General features: G+C 59.7%; 3 protein-coding genes across 4 annotated transcripts in view; 2 read left to right on the top strand and 1 right to left on the bottom strand.

Annotated features, from left to right (window-relative positions):
• Nucleotides 1–2,721, top strand: part of SPEG (striated muscle enriched protein kinase) — a 38,135-nt gene extending 35,414 nt beyond the window's left edge. The window contains exons 36-41 of the mRNA XM_054380716.1: nucleotides 28–697; nucleotides 785–1,024; nucleotides 1,097–1,320; nucleotides 1,742–1,817; nucleotides 2,072–2,221; nucleotides 2,514–2,721. Of these exons, the coding sequence (XP_054236691.1) occupies nucleotides 28–697; nucleotides 785–1,024; nucleotides 1,097–1,320; nucleotides 1,742–1,817; nucleotides 2,072–2,221; nucleotides 2,514–2,721 (1,568 nt within the window). The remainder of the gene's footprint in view (nucleotides 1–27; nucleotides 698–784; nucleotides 1,025–1,096; nucleotides 1,321–1,741; nucleotides 1,818–2,071; nucleotides 2,222–2,513) is intronic.
• A 1,948-nt stretch (nucleotides 2,722–4,669) lies between these two features.
• Nucleotides 4,670–9,365, top strand: GMPPA (GDP-mannose pyrophosphorylase A). Of its 2 annotated transcripts, XM_054380857.1 has the most exons (13): nucleotides 4,670–4,712; nucleotides 4,785–4,882; nucleotides 4,963–5,066; nucleotides 5,432–5,624; nucleotides 5,781–5,840; nucleotides 5,990–6,120; nucleotides 6,253–6,267; nucleotides 6,850–6,984; nucleotides 7,146–7,243; nucleotides 7,377–7,423; nucleotides 7,521–7,613; nucleotides 7,706–7,874; nucleotides 7,954–9,365. In XM_054380857.1, the coding sequence occupies exons 1-13, from the start codon at nucleotides 4,670–4,672 to the stop codon at nucleotides 8,052–8,054; spliced, it is 1,287 nt and encodes a 428-aa protein (XP_054236832.1). In that variant the 3' UTR covers nucleotides 8,055–9,365. The 2 variants fall into 2 exon arrangements, with proteins under 2 accessions (XP_054236832.1, XP_054236833.1); XM_054380858.1 differs by lacking the exons at nucleotides 4,670–4,712; nucleotides 4,785–4,882; nucleotides 6,253–6,267 and having other exon boundaries at nucleotides 4,961–5,066.
• An 847-nt stretch (nucleotides 9,366–10,212) lies between these two features.
• Nucleotides 10,213–14,740, bottom strand: LOC128967189 (rac GTPase-activating protein 1-like). The gene is made up of 16 exons (XM_054381233.1): nucleotides 14,656–14,740; nucleotides 14,348–14,550; nucleotides 14,126–14,262; nucleotides 13,936–14,011; nucleotides 13,659–13,712; nucleotides 12,980–13,057; nucleotides 12,500–12,620; nucleotides 12,080–12,228; nucleotides 11,706–11,867; nucleotides 11,477–11,572; nucleotides 11,204–11,405; nucleotides 11,022–11,127; nucleotides 10,742–10,874; nucleotides 10,562–10,667; nucleotides 10,333–10,450; nucleotides 10,213–10,264 (listed from the first exon to the last, which is right to left on the bottom strand). The coding sequence occupies exons 1-16, from the start codon at nucleotides 14,738–14,740 to the stop codon at nucleotides 10,213–10,215; spliced, it is 1,878 nt and encodes a 625-aa protein (XP_054237208.1).
• Between the last annotated feature and the right edge of the window lie 481 nt (nucleotides 14,741–15,221).

Genomic DNA, 15,221 nt, shown 5'->3' with positions numbered 1-15,221 from the left:
GCTTGTACCTCTCTTTGCTCCCTGCAGATGCCCGAGCTGCCCCAGCCAAGGACAGTGCTGTCCTGGTCCCTGAGAAGGTGGCTTCCAGCCGGTCGACCCAAACACCCATGGGGCAATTAGAGCCACCAGCCACAGGCGCCCCTCCCATCACACCACCCCGCAAGCATAAGGAAGGACAGAAGGCAGATGGGGTAGCACAGGTGGATGTCCCATCAGGGATTCTCCAGCCCCCTGTACCCCAAGAGGGATTGGAGCAGCTGGACCCTGAACTCCCACCCAACATCACGGTCTGCATGCCCCCTGAGCTGATGTTCACCCCACCTCGGACTGCTGCCTCACCCCATACAGACACCCCCACACAGGGCTCTCCTGCACTCCCCACAGACGTATCATCCCCACCCCAGGCTCCTTCTCCTTCCCAGTTGTCCCCCAGTTCCCCAACACTGACCATGCCCAGTTCAGCCCCCATGCTGCCTCTTGCCACCAACACCACACCTGCAAGGAAGATGCCTCCCTATATGGTCACTTCCTTCGTCTCCATGCCCCCGGCACCACCCTCTGCACAGGAGTCACCTGCCACTGCCCCATCCTCCAAGGAGCCCCAAGCTGAGAGTGAGGTTCCAGGGGTGAAGGACAGCATGGTGCTGCGGCAAGGCGTCCCCCAGAAGCCATACACCTTCATGGATGAGAAGGCAAGGTGAGTAGCAGTGGGACAGGATATTCTGCCAAGGTTGTCCTCCCCCACAGCACCCACACCGTGGATGCTGAGCACCATCCTGTGCAGGGGCCGTTTTGGGGTGATCCGGCTGTGCAAAGAGAACGCCACCGGGAAGCACTTCGTGGCCAAGATTGTGCCCTATGAGGCAGAGCGGAAGCAGAGTGTGCTGCAGGAGTACGAGATCCTCAAGGCGCTGCACCATGAGCGCATCATGGCCCTGCATGAGGCATACATCACCCCCCGCTACCTGGTGCTCATCTGTGAGAACTGCGCTGGCAAGGAGATCCTCTACAGCATCGTAGACAGGTAAGGGCAGGCGTGGGGCTGCCAGGGACAGCTGCCAGCACAGGGCTGCCCGCTGATGCCACTTGCCCCCAGGTTTCGCTACTCAGAGGATGACGTGGTGAACTACGTGCTGCAGCTCCTGCAGGGCCTCGAATACTTGCATGGCCGCCGCATCGTACACCTCGACATCAAGCCAGATAACGTGCTCATCTCAGGCATGAATGCCCTCAAGATCATCGATTTTGGCAGTGCCCAGACGTACAACCCCCTTGTGCTGCGGCAGCTGGGGCGGCGTGTCGGCACCCTGGAGTACATGTGTGAGTGGGGCACCAGTACATGAGTGGTGCATGAGGTACAGGGGTGCAGTGGCATGAGGATGGGGATGACGATGGAGACAGACATGGGGCATTGCGTGTGCCCAAGGTGTGCATGCATGCCTGTGTGCTGTGGATCTTGAGAATGAGGAGGAACTGAGATATCCTTCGGGATGCGGAGGGCTCTTTGGGGTGCTAGGTGTGTTTGTGAGGGTTTATGTAGAGTTGCTGGACTCAGTGGGAGAGTTTGGGTAAATGGGGCAGTTAAGGTATCTTTGGAGGTGTTGGGCTCTGTCAGGGTGATACCCAGGGTATCAGGGAGGGGTGCTGGGGGGGTGCAGTGGTGGGGTAGCTGCAGTGGGTGCTGGGGATGCTGGGGCTGGGCCACTCAGTGCATCTAACAGACATTTTCCCCTGCCTGCAGCACCGGAGGTGGTGAAAGGGGATCCTGTGGGCTCTGCAGCAGATGTCTGGGGTGTTGGTGTCCTCACCTACATCATGTAAGAGAAGGGGCTGGGGGGACAAGCACCCTGAGGTATAATTGGCCTCACTCAGGACTCAGTGCCATGGGGGACACCGGGATGGTGGGAGGCTGGGGGATGCTGTGGTCCTGCAGGCCCTTCCCAGCTGGACATGGGGATCAAGACAACCTCGGCAGAGGTGGCTGTCCCAAACCAGGCATGGGTGGGTAGGGGTTGCTGGGTGTCCTCCCACTGATGCTTCCCAGCCTGTGCCACCCTCTCCACCTTTGCAGGCTCAGTGGGCGGTCACCATTCTTTGAACTGGATCCCATTGAGACAGAGAACCGCATCCTGGCAGGGCGCTTTGATGCATTCAAGCTGTACCCCAATGTCTCCCAGAGTGCTGCCCTCTTCATCCGCAAGGTCCTTGCTGTCCACCCCTGGTAAGTGCCCAACCCACCCTAGGAGGACACGTGACTCTGGACTGTGCCTGCAATCAGGGCAGAAGGGCAGCTGCCTGCCCCATGGGGTCGTTCCATACATCAGTGGGACCCCAGGGTCCACCCCTGCTCCTGCAGAGGGCTGCAATCTCCTATGCCCAGAGCTTTGGGTTCTGTCCTTGCTCTTGGAAAGTGCTGGGATGCCCTGGGTCTTGCAGAGCAGAGTGGCTGGGTTTGGGGGGTGCAGCAGTGGTGGGCACCTTGCAGCCCCTGACGTGGAGCTGCCCCGCCCCAGGAGTCGTCCCACAGTGAAGGACTGCTTTGCCAATGCCTGGCTCCAGGATGCCTACCTGATGAAGCTGCGCCGCCAGACTCTGACATTCACCACCAATCGCCTCAAGGAGTTCCTGGTGGACCACCAGCGGCGCCGTGGCGAGGCTGTCACCAAGCACAAGGTCTTACTCCGCTCCTACCAGGGCGGCCAGCCACCGGGGCCACAGTAGCCGGTGCCTCGGCCACGGCCGTGAAGGGCCAAGGAGCCAGAGGAACATTCCAGGGGCTGTGGGATGGGTCGGCCAAGGAGTAGCAAAGATGAACCCATGGACCTCATGTGCCTCCGCCAGGGATGCTGGTGGCTGGAGTTATTTTGGCAGTTCCAACAGAGAGGCAAGGTGCTGTCCCAGCCAGCCCAGCAGCAGGGTCTGGCAGTGGGCGAGCAGTAGGAAACCTTGCTATGGAGGGAAAGAGAATGTGGCAGAGGGTCAGGAGAAGGATGGGATGGAGACAAGGAGAGAGGGAGGACAAGGAAAACTTCAGGTGGGAGTGGGAGAGACACCAGCACACTGGACAGCCCTGGCCACAAGGATTCCATCAGCCGTGTGCCTTACGCTGCATCCTGCAGCTGCCCCCAGCCACGACATGGGGGTCTCTGTGCTCCCTCTAGTTTGCATGCCGGTGCCCGAGGCCTGAGACTGCTCCAGCAGCTCCTGCAGAGAGGGGCCAACTTACAGTCCCCCCATGGTCCCTGGCCAGCCAGCACAGCCGCGGTCCTCATGGCTGGGAGTGGGGACCATCACCCCCCCACACACATACCTTCTGCTTCTCCCAGCCCTGGTCCTGGCAAGCAGGTTTGTGGCCCCAGGATCGATGCCAGTGCCTTGCTGGGGGCTGTTGGCTGCGTCCCATGCTGGAGTGGGGGACTGGCTGGCACCCCTTCTTTGCAGGGGGGCACCTACGTGCCACGCACACCTCCTGCACCTGCTCAGGCTCATGCTGCTCGTGCTCTGCCTGTCCGGCTCTGGTCCTCACCCTGCACCCTGCTGCCAGCCCACCTGCCTGTCCTCAGGTCCCCACACACAAGCCTTCATGTCACCTGCCACCTGAGTCCCTGCTCCCACTTTGCCAAGCCCCACAGCCCCTCCTTATCCCCTCTCCTCTGGCAGCAAGGTGCCAGTGTGGCTGGGTGACCAGGGCAGGGGTCTGGGGTGGGAGTTGGACAACCACCTTCCAAACGCTGCTGTAGCAATAGGGCTTTATTTATTTGCTTTGGGGAGAAGGAGTCTGCCTGTCCCCACCCCTGTTCCTGTCTTTGTTCCCTCCTCTCTGCCGGTCTCTGGAGTTACCAATATCTCTGTGGTTTGGAGCAAGCAATGCGCCAGAGCAGCAATAAAGAACCTGAGCAGCAGGTCCCACCTCTGTGCCTCGCTGGGAGGGGATAGGGAGGTGGGCAGAGCAGCTCCTGGTTGCCACTGAGAACTGGGCACCATGGAAGGGTCCTGTCCCAAAATCCAGAGACCCAAAGCCAGGAAGGTTTCTAGATGGGGCTGGGTTAGGAAGGGTGTCGGAAACCTGGGGCAAGGGCCACGAAAGCCGCGAAGAGGCGCAGGGAGGGCTGTTTCACGGGATGCTGGCATCACGGAGCTGAAACACCAGGCGCTGGCGGGCCAGAAGGCAGCGGCAGGGCCCGCGGGGACCTGCCCCCTTAGCGCTAACCCCACCGTCCGCACGAGGCCGGGCCGCCTGCGCGCCCGCCTGAGCTCGTCGGCGCGAGCCCAGGTGCCGGTGCCCGCGGAACGCTTCAGCCTTGCGCCGCGCGATCTCCCGCCGGCGCTCCCGGGAGTGCGTGCGCGGCCGTGCCCTGAGTCGCTCGCATACACACGCTAGCACGCGCGCGCGGCGGCGCGCACTCAGCCTCGTACGCGCTCCTGTCTCCCACTCCTTTCCTGCCACCCGGCCCCTTCTCGCACACGCGCGCGGCCATGCGCAGGCGCGCACACTCGTCTCCCTCCGCTGCCGCGCCCCCTGGCGGGGGCGGGCGCCGCCCGGCGCGATGACGCGGTGAGGGGAGTGAGAGCCCTGCGCGGTGACGTGGCGCAGCTACGCGTGCGGAAGTGGTGGTGGTGCCGGGGCTGGCGGTGCCCGGGCTGACGGGGCCGGCGGAGGGAAGCCGTGATGCCGCTGAAGGCGGTGATCCTCATCGGGGGCCCGCAGAAGGGTAAGTGCGCCGGGCCCGCAGGGCGTCTCCTGGCGCCGGGCTCTGTCGACCCAGTTCTGCTCCGCTCCACAGGGACCCGGTTCCGGCCATTGTCCTTCGAGGTGCCCAAGCCGCTCTTCCCTGTAGCCGGGGTGCCCATGGTGCAGCACCACATCGAGGCCTGTGCCAAGGTACGAGGCGGGCCGAGAGGCCAGGGCCGGGGCAGGGAGCCAGGGCCACGCTTTTCACTCAGCCCCGCCTCTGTCCCAAGGTGCCTGGCATGAAGGAGATCCTGCTGATGGGCTTCTACCAGCCCCATGAGGCCCTCAGCCGCTTCTTGGTGTCAGCGCAGCAGGAGTTCAAGATCCCCATCAGGTGGGCAGGAGCCCTCACATGCCTGACTCAGCCCCTCACCCACCTCCCCTAGGCTGGCAGCCCCCAGCCTATACCAGACACTGGCCACAGGGGCCCTGTCCCACCACGGCAGCACAGCTGGCATCTCACATTAGTTCTGCCAATTTTCCCTTGCCCTGGCTGGTTGCTGCTCCAAAGATGCCTCTCCAGCCTAGTCCAAGCTGTCATGGCCTCCTTTCCCTGTGCCAATGTTCATGTGAACCTCATTGCTGCATGGTGGGATTATAGCTCGTCAGCCCCTGCCAGCCCTTCCCTGCTCTACTGGTGGTTGGTGCCACCAGACCCTCACTTCCCTAAATCCTCACTTTTCCCTGCTTGGCTTGCAGGTATCTACAGGAGTACGCAGCACTGGGCACAGGTGGTGGCATCTATCACTTCCGAGACCAGATCCTCTCAGGTGGTTCTGAGGCCTTCTTTGTCCTCAACGCAGACGTGTGCTCAGAGTTCCCCTTGCAGGAGATGCTGGAGTTCCGGCAGCAGCACGGGGATGTGCACAGCTTTGTCATTCTGGGTACCACAGTGAGTGCCAATGCTGGAGAGCAGCAGTGCTTTGCCGTGGGCTTGTCAAGAAGCCAGCGGCTCCTACAGTGGATGGGTCCTTGGGTGCAAGCTCTGAGTCTCATCGGCTTTGCACACCTGCTGCTCCACCATTGCTAACACATCCTCGCTCTGCAGGCCAACAGGACACAGGCACTGAATTATGGCTGTATTGTGGCAAACGCAAACACCCAGGAGGTACTGGAGGGCCTCGGGGAGCTAGGCACAGCGTGGGCAGCACCTACTGTGCCACTGGCATGGGTGCATGTTCCCAGTATGCCTCAGAGGGTGTGACACCAGGCATGGTGCCTGTGCCCTGGGACTCACATGTTTTCCCTTACTTCCAGGTCCAGCACTATGTGGAGAAGCCCAGCACATTTGTTAGTGAGATCATTAACTGTGGCATTTATCTGTTCACACCTGCCATCTTCCAGCACATTGGTGAGGTCTTCCAGAGGAACCAGGAGGAGCTAGTACTGTGAGTGCCTTCTCTCTGCCCCCAGTCCATCCCACCCCACTGCTTCCCAGGGCTGCAGCAGCACACTCATCCTCCATTCTTTCTCTGTCTTTTCCTCTGCCATCACTCACTTGTTTCCTGGTCCTGCACCAGCTGTCCTTACCTTGGGTAAGTCTCCCTCTGTGTCTGCACTGGCTGCTTTCCGGACTGGATTGTCCCTAGGGGTAATGCATGCTTTCCTCCCTGTTCTAGGCTGCTCTGCAGGGTTGCTTTTTCCTCTGCTTGCCTCCTGGGCAGCTTGAGACTCTCCCTCTCTCTTCCTCTTGTCCCATCCCATCCTCATTCAGCTCCAGACAAGGGGCTGAGCAAGCTTTTCACCTGGGAATGCTCTGCTTCCCTCTCCAGCACTTTGCACCAGTCAGTCTGTCATCTGACATCTCTGCCACCACTTGAACAAAAATCCAACTGTGCAGGGCTCTGGAGCGGGACCACAATCTGTAACTTGTACACCCACCAGGATTAGATGGGGCTCTTGCACCATCAGCTTCTGCTACAGAGCTTATTTCAGCTGGCAGAGCCCCATTCCTCTGCTACTTTGGGGCTCAGTGGGGCTGTCCCCACTTTGGGGAAGTGTATGGCTTGGTAGAAATTTAGGATCACTAAAGCTCCTGGATTTGAGGAGGGTCTCTTCTGGTGTCCCTGGCTGAGACTGTGATTGAGGGGGTGTCTTAATGGGGCTCTTGCTTTCAGAGAGGAGAGCTCTAATGGCTGGCAGCGTGCAGAAGTGATCCGTCTAGAGCAGGACGTTTTCACAGCACTGGCTGGGAATGGAAAACTCTACGTCTACAAAACTGATGGCTTCTGGAGCCAGATCAAGTCAGCTGGGTAAGGGCTGGGTCTAAAGTTTGCACATCAAGTAACCCAGGAACAGGAGAGGAGAGCTCCCAGGCAGGGCCTTGGGGATGGGTGGAGGGGTGCTGAATTCAGATCCTTCTCTGCTCCGGTAGTGCCAGAGAGGCAATAACTGCCTTATGCTCATCCTGCAGCTCTGCTATCTATGCCAGCCGCCTTTACCTGAATCAGTACAGCAAAAGCCACCCAGAGAGGCTGGCCCAGAACAAACCTGGAGGACCTATCATCCGAGGTACCTCTCTGACACCCCACTGCTGCCTTGAGGGCTGCCTGGGGAGATAGTGGGCCCATAGGCAGGACCTCTCCTGCTTTGGGAGGCAGGTTCTGCTAGCTGCCTTCTCTCATGCAGCTCCCTTATGTTGCAGGCAATGTGTACATCCACCCGACAGCCTCCATTGACAGCACTGCAGTGGTAAGTGCAGACCTGGAGTGCCCTGCAGCAGGAACATGCTCAGGGGTGCTGCAGGCATCCCTGTGCTCAACCTTGTGGCCTCTCTCTGTCCTTCTAGCTGGGCCCCAACGTCTCAATTGGGGAGGGGGTGACTGTTGGAGCTGGTGTGCGTGTGCGAGAGTCCATCGTCCTGCATGGTGCCTCACTCCACGTAAGGAGGGGTTTGCCTGAGGGTGTAGGTGTCAGCCCCCACCCCTGGAAGGGAGGCAGCAGAACCCTTCATCTCCCTCTTCTTTGTCCCAGGACCACACCTGTGTCCTCAATACCATTGTGGGCTGGGACAGCACCATTGGGCGCTGGGCCCGAGTTGAAGGAACACCCAGCGACCCCAACCCCAATGATCCCTATGCCAAGATTGACAGTGAGACCCTTTTCCGAGATGGGCGCCTCACACCTTCCATCACAATCCTGGGTATGTCCCACCCCCCCTCCCCAGCACAGTGCAGTGGAGTCTCTCCCCTCCTGCTCACCCTCTCCTGCTCTTCCCACAGGCTGCAGTGTTACTATCCCCCCTGAGGTGGTTATTCTCAACTCTATTGTCCTTCCTCACAAGGAGCTGAGCCGCAGCTACAAAAACCAGATTATTCTCTGAGTCAGCAGCTCACTGGGTTGGAGGGGCAGTGCCAACCTCACCCACTTCCTACTGTGCTGTACAGCAAGAGACTTGGTTGAGGCTTCAGCACCTGGGAGGTTCCCAGCAGCCCAGAGGGGTAGGTGCAGGCCAGGAACTCTATAAGTGCCTGACTCCAACTCCTGACAGACATTAAAGCTGGTGAGCATCAGCCTTGTGTGCTGCTTCTCTTGCAGCCCAGGGACCAGCCCTGGGGCAAGGTGAAAGCTTTGGTGACAGCATGTGAACCTGACAGCAGGTTCTGTGCCTGTGCAAGGAAGCCTAGGCTAAAGCTGTTGAGGAAGCACTTGCTGCCTGCAACATCTCAATTCCACATTTGGATATGTCTCCACCCAAGGGCACTACCAGCATCATCTTGTGACCCTTCAACAGGCTGTTCCTATCTGCAACTCCCTGAAAGGTTTTGGCCCATCTCTGAGGCCAAAGAACTTCAAACACAGCTGTCCTGCAGAGGCAGCTGAGCTCGCAGCAGCCAGCTCAGGATCCCAATTTCATAACTGTGATTACAACAGCCTGAGTTGGGCTCCTGCCTACTGCTGGGAAATGGCACAGCAAGGCTGTTCTAAGGGCACTAGCCCACACGGGCTGGAGGGGAGAGGCAGCTTGCTGGCCTTGGAGAAAGCTGCAAAAGCACCCCTTTTCCCAGCACCACCCCTGCCCCACCAAGGCCTCAAAATCAGCCTGGAGAGCGAGCTGTAAGCCCCACCAAGCCTGCTCTCATCATGCCAAGACCTGCACAGGCTGCCTAGGCAGGGCTCAGGGTGGCAGCAGCAGGCCCCTGCCCCTCTAGGGCCAACAGCCTTTTCCACCCCCTCATGGATAGAGATTGGGGTGGGGAGAGGGGAGCCTCACTACATGTCTCCTCTCACACCAGCCCTACCCCCAGGACACACAGAACAATCAACTTTTGTGCAGATGGTAGATATCTCCCACCTCACTCAGTCTTAAAAAAAAAAAAAAAAGAAGTGATTTTATTAAAAGCAGCCCCCTGCTGCTGCTGGCACAGTCTGTGGTAACCAACAGTGCCCTTTACCTGCTTATCTCCCGCTCTTCACCTCTACTAGAGGAGCTCTGTGCTAAAAGCTCAGCACTCCACCAAGGACTCCATCAAGCTTCTCACCAAGGCACCATGTTAGGTATTCTCTATTCCTCCAGTACCACCCCAGCTTCATGGATTTGCAGTAAATCCTTGCTCCCAGCCCTGTGCCTTCATGTGCCAGTTCTTCTGTGGTCGTGGGTGGAAATTAACTGTTCCCTGGCTTTAAGCACATTAAAAACACCTTCAGTTTTGCCTCTGCCTTGGATGTGTTAATTTCTTTGCCCTCTGGTAAAAGGCCCAGCATTGTGGGAAACTCTCCCAAAAGACTTGCTCTTTATGGCCAGGCTTTTAGTATGGACAAAGGTTTCTCAGCTGCTGGATGTGCCTCCAGAGCATTTTTCATTGTGTAATACTCCTTTGCCTTAAGATCTCCTAGTGACTGTTTCCTGAGCAGTTGTCTAGGGGACATGCCCTTCCTTGGCCCCTGCTCCACTACAGCCTCATCCACCTTCCCTCTCAGAGTGGGACAGAGCTGCCTGGGTTTTGCTGCTTCAGTACTGGAGCTGGAGGGGAAGAAGGAGTTAAACGGGCCTCCCCTGAGGTGCCTGGAAGTCTGGAAACGCTTTAAAGTTCTGCAGCATCTCCGATTACTTGAGTCCAACTTTGGGCTGAAAGAGGGGCCCCCTAGAGCCTGGGATGCAGAGCAGACAAAGGCTCCAGCTATCCCATCCCTGCCCAGCAAACGAGGTTTGGGGAACACTGCTTACCCCTGCTGTCAGTACAGTTCATCTGCTGCAGAGCCAGGCTCCATCATGCCAGTAAGCCCCACACCCTGGCACCTAGCAGCAGCATGGAAGGACAGACAGCAACCACAGCCAGGCTTGTTTTGCTGCAAACATTTAATACAAACCAGGCCCCCAAGTACAGCTCTGGGGCACTGTCCCAGTCACCATGGTTGGGCAGAGCCAGCCCTGCTTTCTCGTCTCCAGGGAAGTGAAGCAGGGCTGGAGCTCAGCACCACTAGCAGGCTTTGCTTCTCCAGTGCCATCTCAGTGCCCCCAGGGGAGCCACTGCTGTTGGCTACACCAGAGGAGGGAAGAACTGGCCCACTTTCTTCAGGGCTGGCCCCTGCCTGTGTGGGGAGAGATGGGTCAGGGGTGCAAAGTGAGCTCCCTCTGCCCACCCCCCATCAGTACTCACCGGGGATGGGTGGCCTTGTCCACGTGGCTCTGCAGGCTGCTGGGGAGACAGCAGATGCCCATTGAGCTGAGCTGGCCTGGCTTGGGCTCTGGGGAGGTGATGGGATGGAAGACTAGCTCTGCAGGACAAAAGAGGGGTGATTGTTACTGTACCCCCACCCAATCCTGGGCACCCAGGACTCTTCAGCAGACACAAGGCAAGGGAGGGGGCTGGGGCTCCCATGCCTCACCATTTTCATGTCCCAGGGCAGCTGCTACTGGCACAAGGTTCTCCTGCTCCATCCCCATGAAGCCCCTCCAGAAGTCAGGTGACAGTGAGAGGAGCCGAGCCACCACCTGGGCAGAGAGGGATGGAGGATGGGGATAGTGGCAGCACCCAAACACACTCCACATCTCAAGGACTCCCTCACCTTGCACTGCTGTGGTGTGTCCTTCATGATTTCAAGTGGTGTGGGGTTGGCTGAGCTGTGTCCCACCAGGGTGGGGCCAAACACACGGGACAGGTTGAGGATGTCCATCTTGCAGTCAAGGCTGTTCGACACTCTGTGAGGTGGGATGGTGTGAGTGTGCGGCCCCCACCAAGGAGACCCTCAGCCTGGCTTCCCTGCTCTGGAGCGCAGAGCCTGGGTAGGGCAGAAAGGCAGGACATAGAGAGATGCACGGGAACCTGTGCTGGGATGAACCCCTCACCTGAGCAGGTGTAGCATGAGGAAGGCCAAAGTGTCCCTGTTGGCTGGAGGCAGCTTACTCACAACCTGGCACAGGGCTGTGCTGCGGGCAGCATCATCCAGGATGTCTGCAGCAGCACGAGGGAGGGGTGTTAGTGGATGAGCAACCCCTCCCCCCATTCTCCACTTGGGACACCCCCTCACCGGCAGCCTGCAGGAAGGCAGGGTGGAGACTGAAGGTGACTAGTGGCTCCTTGAGCCCCCGTAGAAAGTCCTTGAGCACCCCACACACTACATGGATGTCAGCCACGCTGCTGAGGGCAGGGAGTACACCCCCAGCCCGCAGCAGCCTCCGCTTCCACTCCCGCACCAGCTGCTCCGCACCTGGCACACGGTACAGCCCTGTCTGGGGCACAGGGAGAGAGGGTCAGTCCTGGGGGGGTACAGCCTTGTTGCCCCCGCTGCCCTAGGCCCTACCTCAGTCAAGCCTCGCTTCTCCACCTCAGTCACACACTGCACCACCAGCGCAGGCACCAGGGGTGGCATATGGGGGGCAAAGTCAGCCAACACACCCTGGAGAAGACAATGTTGACCCACTCTGTGCCTGCTGCCCAGGGCAAGCGAAGTCCCAGCATCCTGGGGCTGATAGTCCAGCAGCCACATGGGTTCATGAAGCAGACACCAAGCACTGCTATGCTCAGCTCACCTCATGGGGCCAGGCATGGTGGCGAGCCTGGGGCACACAGAGGCTGGGGCACTGCTCCTGGCACTTGAGGTGCAGCAGCAGCTGACACTGGCGGCACTTGATGGCAGCCTTCCCAAAGCGGATGCGGGAGCCACAGACACCACATGGCTCAGGGCGGATCACCTGCAGAGAGGGAGCTGGGTCAGGACCTCCCCTTCTGGCAGATACTCAGTACCACTCTTCCACCCCCTTCACCTGCATCTATCCCTTCCACCACAGGCAGAGCTGGAAGGGGAGGAGGGAAGAGAGCATTGTACCACCCCCACCCAATTCACTTCCCCTGCCTAGTCCTTTCTCCATAGCAGCCAAAAGGAGGCAGAGGGGCTGGGACACACCGTTTTGGAGGTGAATTGGTGCTGGCATGGAGGGAGCCCCTGTGGAAGAGAGGGCGTTGGCTGCCCCACAGAGCCACCCTCGGTGTGGGTCTCCTGCCCCAGGGCATGGCAGCTCAGAGCCTTGCTGATGTCACATACTGTGGTCACCTCTGCAGAGAAAAGGCAGTAGAGAGGGTGCTGAAAGGCAAACCACTCCAGATCCTGACTGGGACATGAGGAGGCTTCCCACCTCCCAAGGAGTCCCCTATAGCATTCCATCTGCTCTGGGACAGTGGTATTTGGCATTGTCCAGAGGACCACAGTACCCTCATGGTGGGGACAAATACCCCCCCAGGAGATGCCTTTCCTCTCCTGTGACAGCATCACACCAAGGCTGGTCCTGCACCACCCACGAGCACCCTCCCTAGCCCTTCCCATGACCTGCAGATATGGACACACAACGTCCTTGGCGAGAGCGGCGTTGTGGCACCAGAGCAGTGGGCAGGAGGCTGCCAGCAGGGCCTGGAGCCTCGGCAGGAGGAGGCACAGGGGGGATGCTTGCCTGCCAAGATGAGAGACAATGAGAATGTGCCTAGTTGCAGCCCCACAATACTCCAACATCACTCCATGAGCTCTCCTCTGCTTGCACCCTGTGGCCATGGTCCTACACATCCAGGGATGCTTCCACCATGGCTACAGGAGGATACAGGCTGCAGGGCACTGGTCCAGCACAGTCAGGGATGCTGTCCCCATTAGAACCAATATGATACAGGCTGAAGGGTAGAGGCACACACTGGGGATGGCTAAGCACCTCCAGATCCCACAGCACCCACAGAACTAAAGGTTGCCACATTGCCCTCTGGTAATGGGGAAACCCACACATCCCATCCCTGTTCAGGGAGCACAGGGGTCCCTACTCACAGTGTTGCAGGCTGCCACAGAAGACCGCTGCCGCTTTGCTACCACCACAGGGCCAATCTGAGGGGCCAGGGACACACGCTGGGGATAGAAAATGGGGTAAAGGGTAGGAAGGGACCTCCTGATCCCTGACTCTGTCCCCCACCCCAGAACACCCAAGCTCAGTGGTCTCACCCTGACCCCTGGCATTGTTGGCCCATACCAGGTACTGCAGGAACCCATGGAGACTTAGGCCCCCCACTTGGGTTGGAGCCAGCCCTGAACCTGGGGGATGCCAGGCCAGGCCTGCAATGCAGAGATGTGCAGGATGTTCACATGTGGGGATGAATTATTGAGGAGCCCAGCTGGGCCACAGTGGAGGGTAATGGAGTTTCTATTGATTGTGGGAGGTTTGCTGAGAGATGACACTCCCAGCTCAGCATCAATAAATTAAACCCCCTGCCAGGCTCCTTGCAGCCTCCTGTGTTGGGATGGAGAAGTATTTGGGTCGCCCCTAACCCTGTGAGGCACAAGGAGAGAACTCCAGCCTAGGCTGTACACTGGGAACTATGCAGGTATAGGTTCCCACAGGCACAGTGCAGGAGAGTGAAGTAGACCCAGGAGTTCCTCACCCACAGAGAAGCACAGATGCCACCTCAGCACCAGCCCCCAGGACTGCCACATCCCAACAATTCCCTCGAACCTGCTTCTCCTGGGCTTTGCGCTTCAGGGTCCGCACCGATGTCCCATCAATATCCTGAAAGGCAGCATGGACACTGGGAACTGGCAGGGCTACACAGGGCCTGGGGGCACCCTCTACATCCATGTTCTATCTCTGACAGAGATAGGACAGGACAGCACAGCCCACCCCTAAACACGGCCATGCAAAGGGGCTGCTCCACTGCAGGAGTGGGGCATAACCACTCCTGTACTGCTGAGGAGACACCAAACCCTGGGACTTGCAGGAAATCATTCCTTACCATGTCATCCTCAGTGTGGTCATAACTGATGCCTGAATGGGACAGGAGGGACTGGCACGACTCATCCTCTGCTGATCTGCAGAGCAAGGTAGGGTTCAGCCTGGCCAGGGCAACCACCCCCAGGCAGCACCTTCTCATAGAGCCTATGGCTGCCTGAAGGGCTGGGGCAAGGACTGCCAGCCCTGCTCACCTCCTGCCTGCTGCCAGGGTCACCTCGAGATGCTGGCCAGCCAGGTCACTGAGCACAGAGCACTGCTCCCTGCTCAGCACCCTGCTGCCCCACGTCTCCTGCATTAGGCACTCAAAGACCAGCTGAATTTTGCGCTCCTGCAAGTGAAACGGGGTGATGCTGAGGAGGTTGGGGTCCTTCAGCCAGCCTGGCAGGGTACCCCTGCAGCCAGCTCCCCCAGACCTGCTTCACCAGCTGAGCCTCTGCCCGGTACCGCTTCTTCATCTCCACTTCCACCTGGTTGCGGGCGTGCTTCAGCTTCACCTCCAGCTCCGCCCGCTCCGCCTCGACACGGCTCAGCTGCTCGCGGGCCCGCTGAGCGTCCTGCTGCAGGAAGCAGCATCGCCGCCGCGTCGCCTCGAAGTTCTGCGCTACCTGGATCAAGTCTGTGGGCAACACAAGCCAGGGTGGTGGGCGCTGGTCACCAGCACCGCCTGGCAACAGAGCCGGCGACGCCAAGGTGCCCCAGGCCAGGCCCTGCGCTCACCCACCTTCCTCCACGCTGCCGCTGAGCTCCAGGAGCTGCAGCGTCTGCTCCAGCCGGGCCAAGAGCCGTTCGCAGCGCTGCCGTAGCATCCCGCCACTCCAGGACGGGACGGCGCCCCCGCCGTAGCCAGGCAGCGTGGCTCCCCGCTTCCCACTTCTCCCGCCTCACGCTCTCCCACGCATGCTCCCGGGACGGCACAAACCCCACGAGTGAGGGGGCCTCCCTGCCGGCCTATGTGGGCCGGGGGCCGGGGTGGAGCCCGTCTTGGCTCCGCCTCCACCCGCCACCGGTGCTCGACCCACCGCCTTGACGGCTCCCAGTGGGGGGGGGGTCTTCCTGGGAGCTTCGGGCGTGGGGTGCTCCGGGGTTCGGGGTGCAGGAATTCCGGGCAGGAGCCCGGAGAAGTGTGGGGTGAGGGTCACCTTTGGGGGCGGAGTGCCCAGGCACCGGCGGTACCTGATGAGAGCACTTGAGGAGTGAAGGCGCAGTGAGCGCGATGTGTTCTGGGGGTGCAGAGGCGTCGGGCGGGGGCACCGGGCGTGGGGCGCGCTGGGGGTGCAGGGGTGCGGG

The sequence above is a fragment of the Indicator indicator genome, chromosome 5 (genome assembly GCF_027791375.1).
Source record: "Indicator indicator isolate 239-I01 chromosome 5, UM_Iind_1.1, whole genome shotgun sequence".
Lineage (NCBI taxonomy): Eukaryota > Metazoa > Chordata > Aves > Piciformes > Indicatoridae > Indicator > Indicator indicator.
This window is presented reverse-complemented; position numbering and strand designations above follow the sequence as displayed.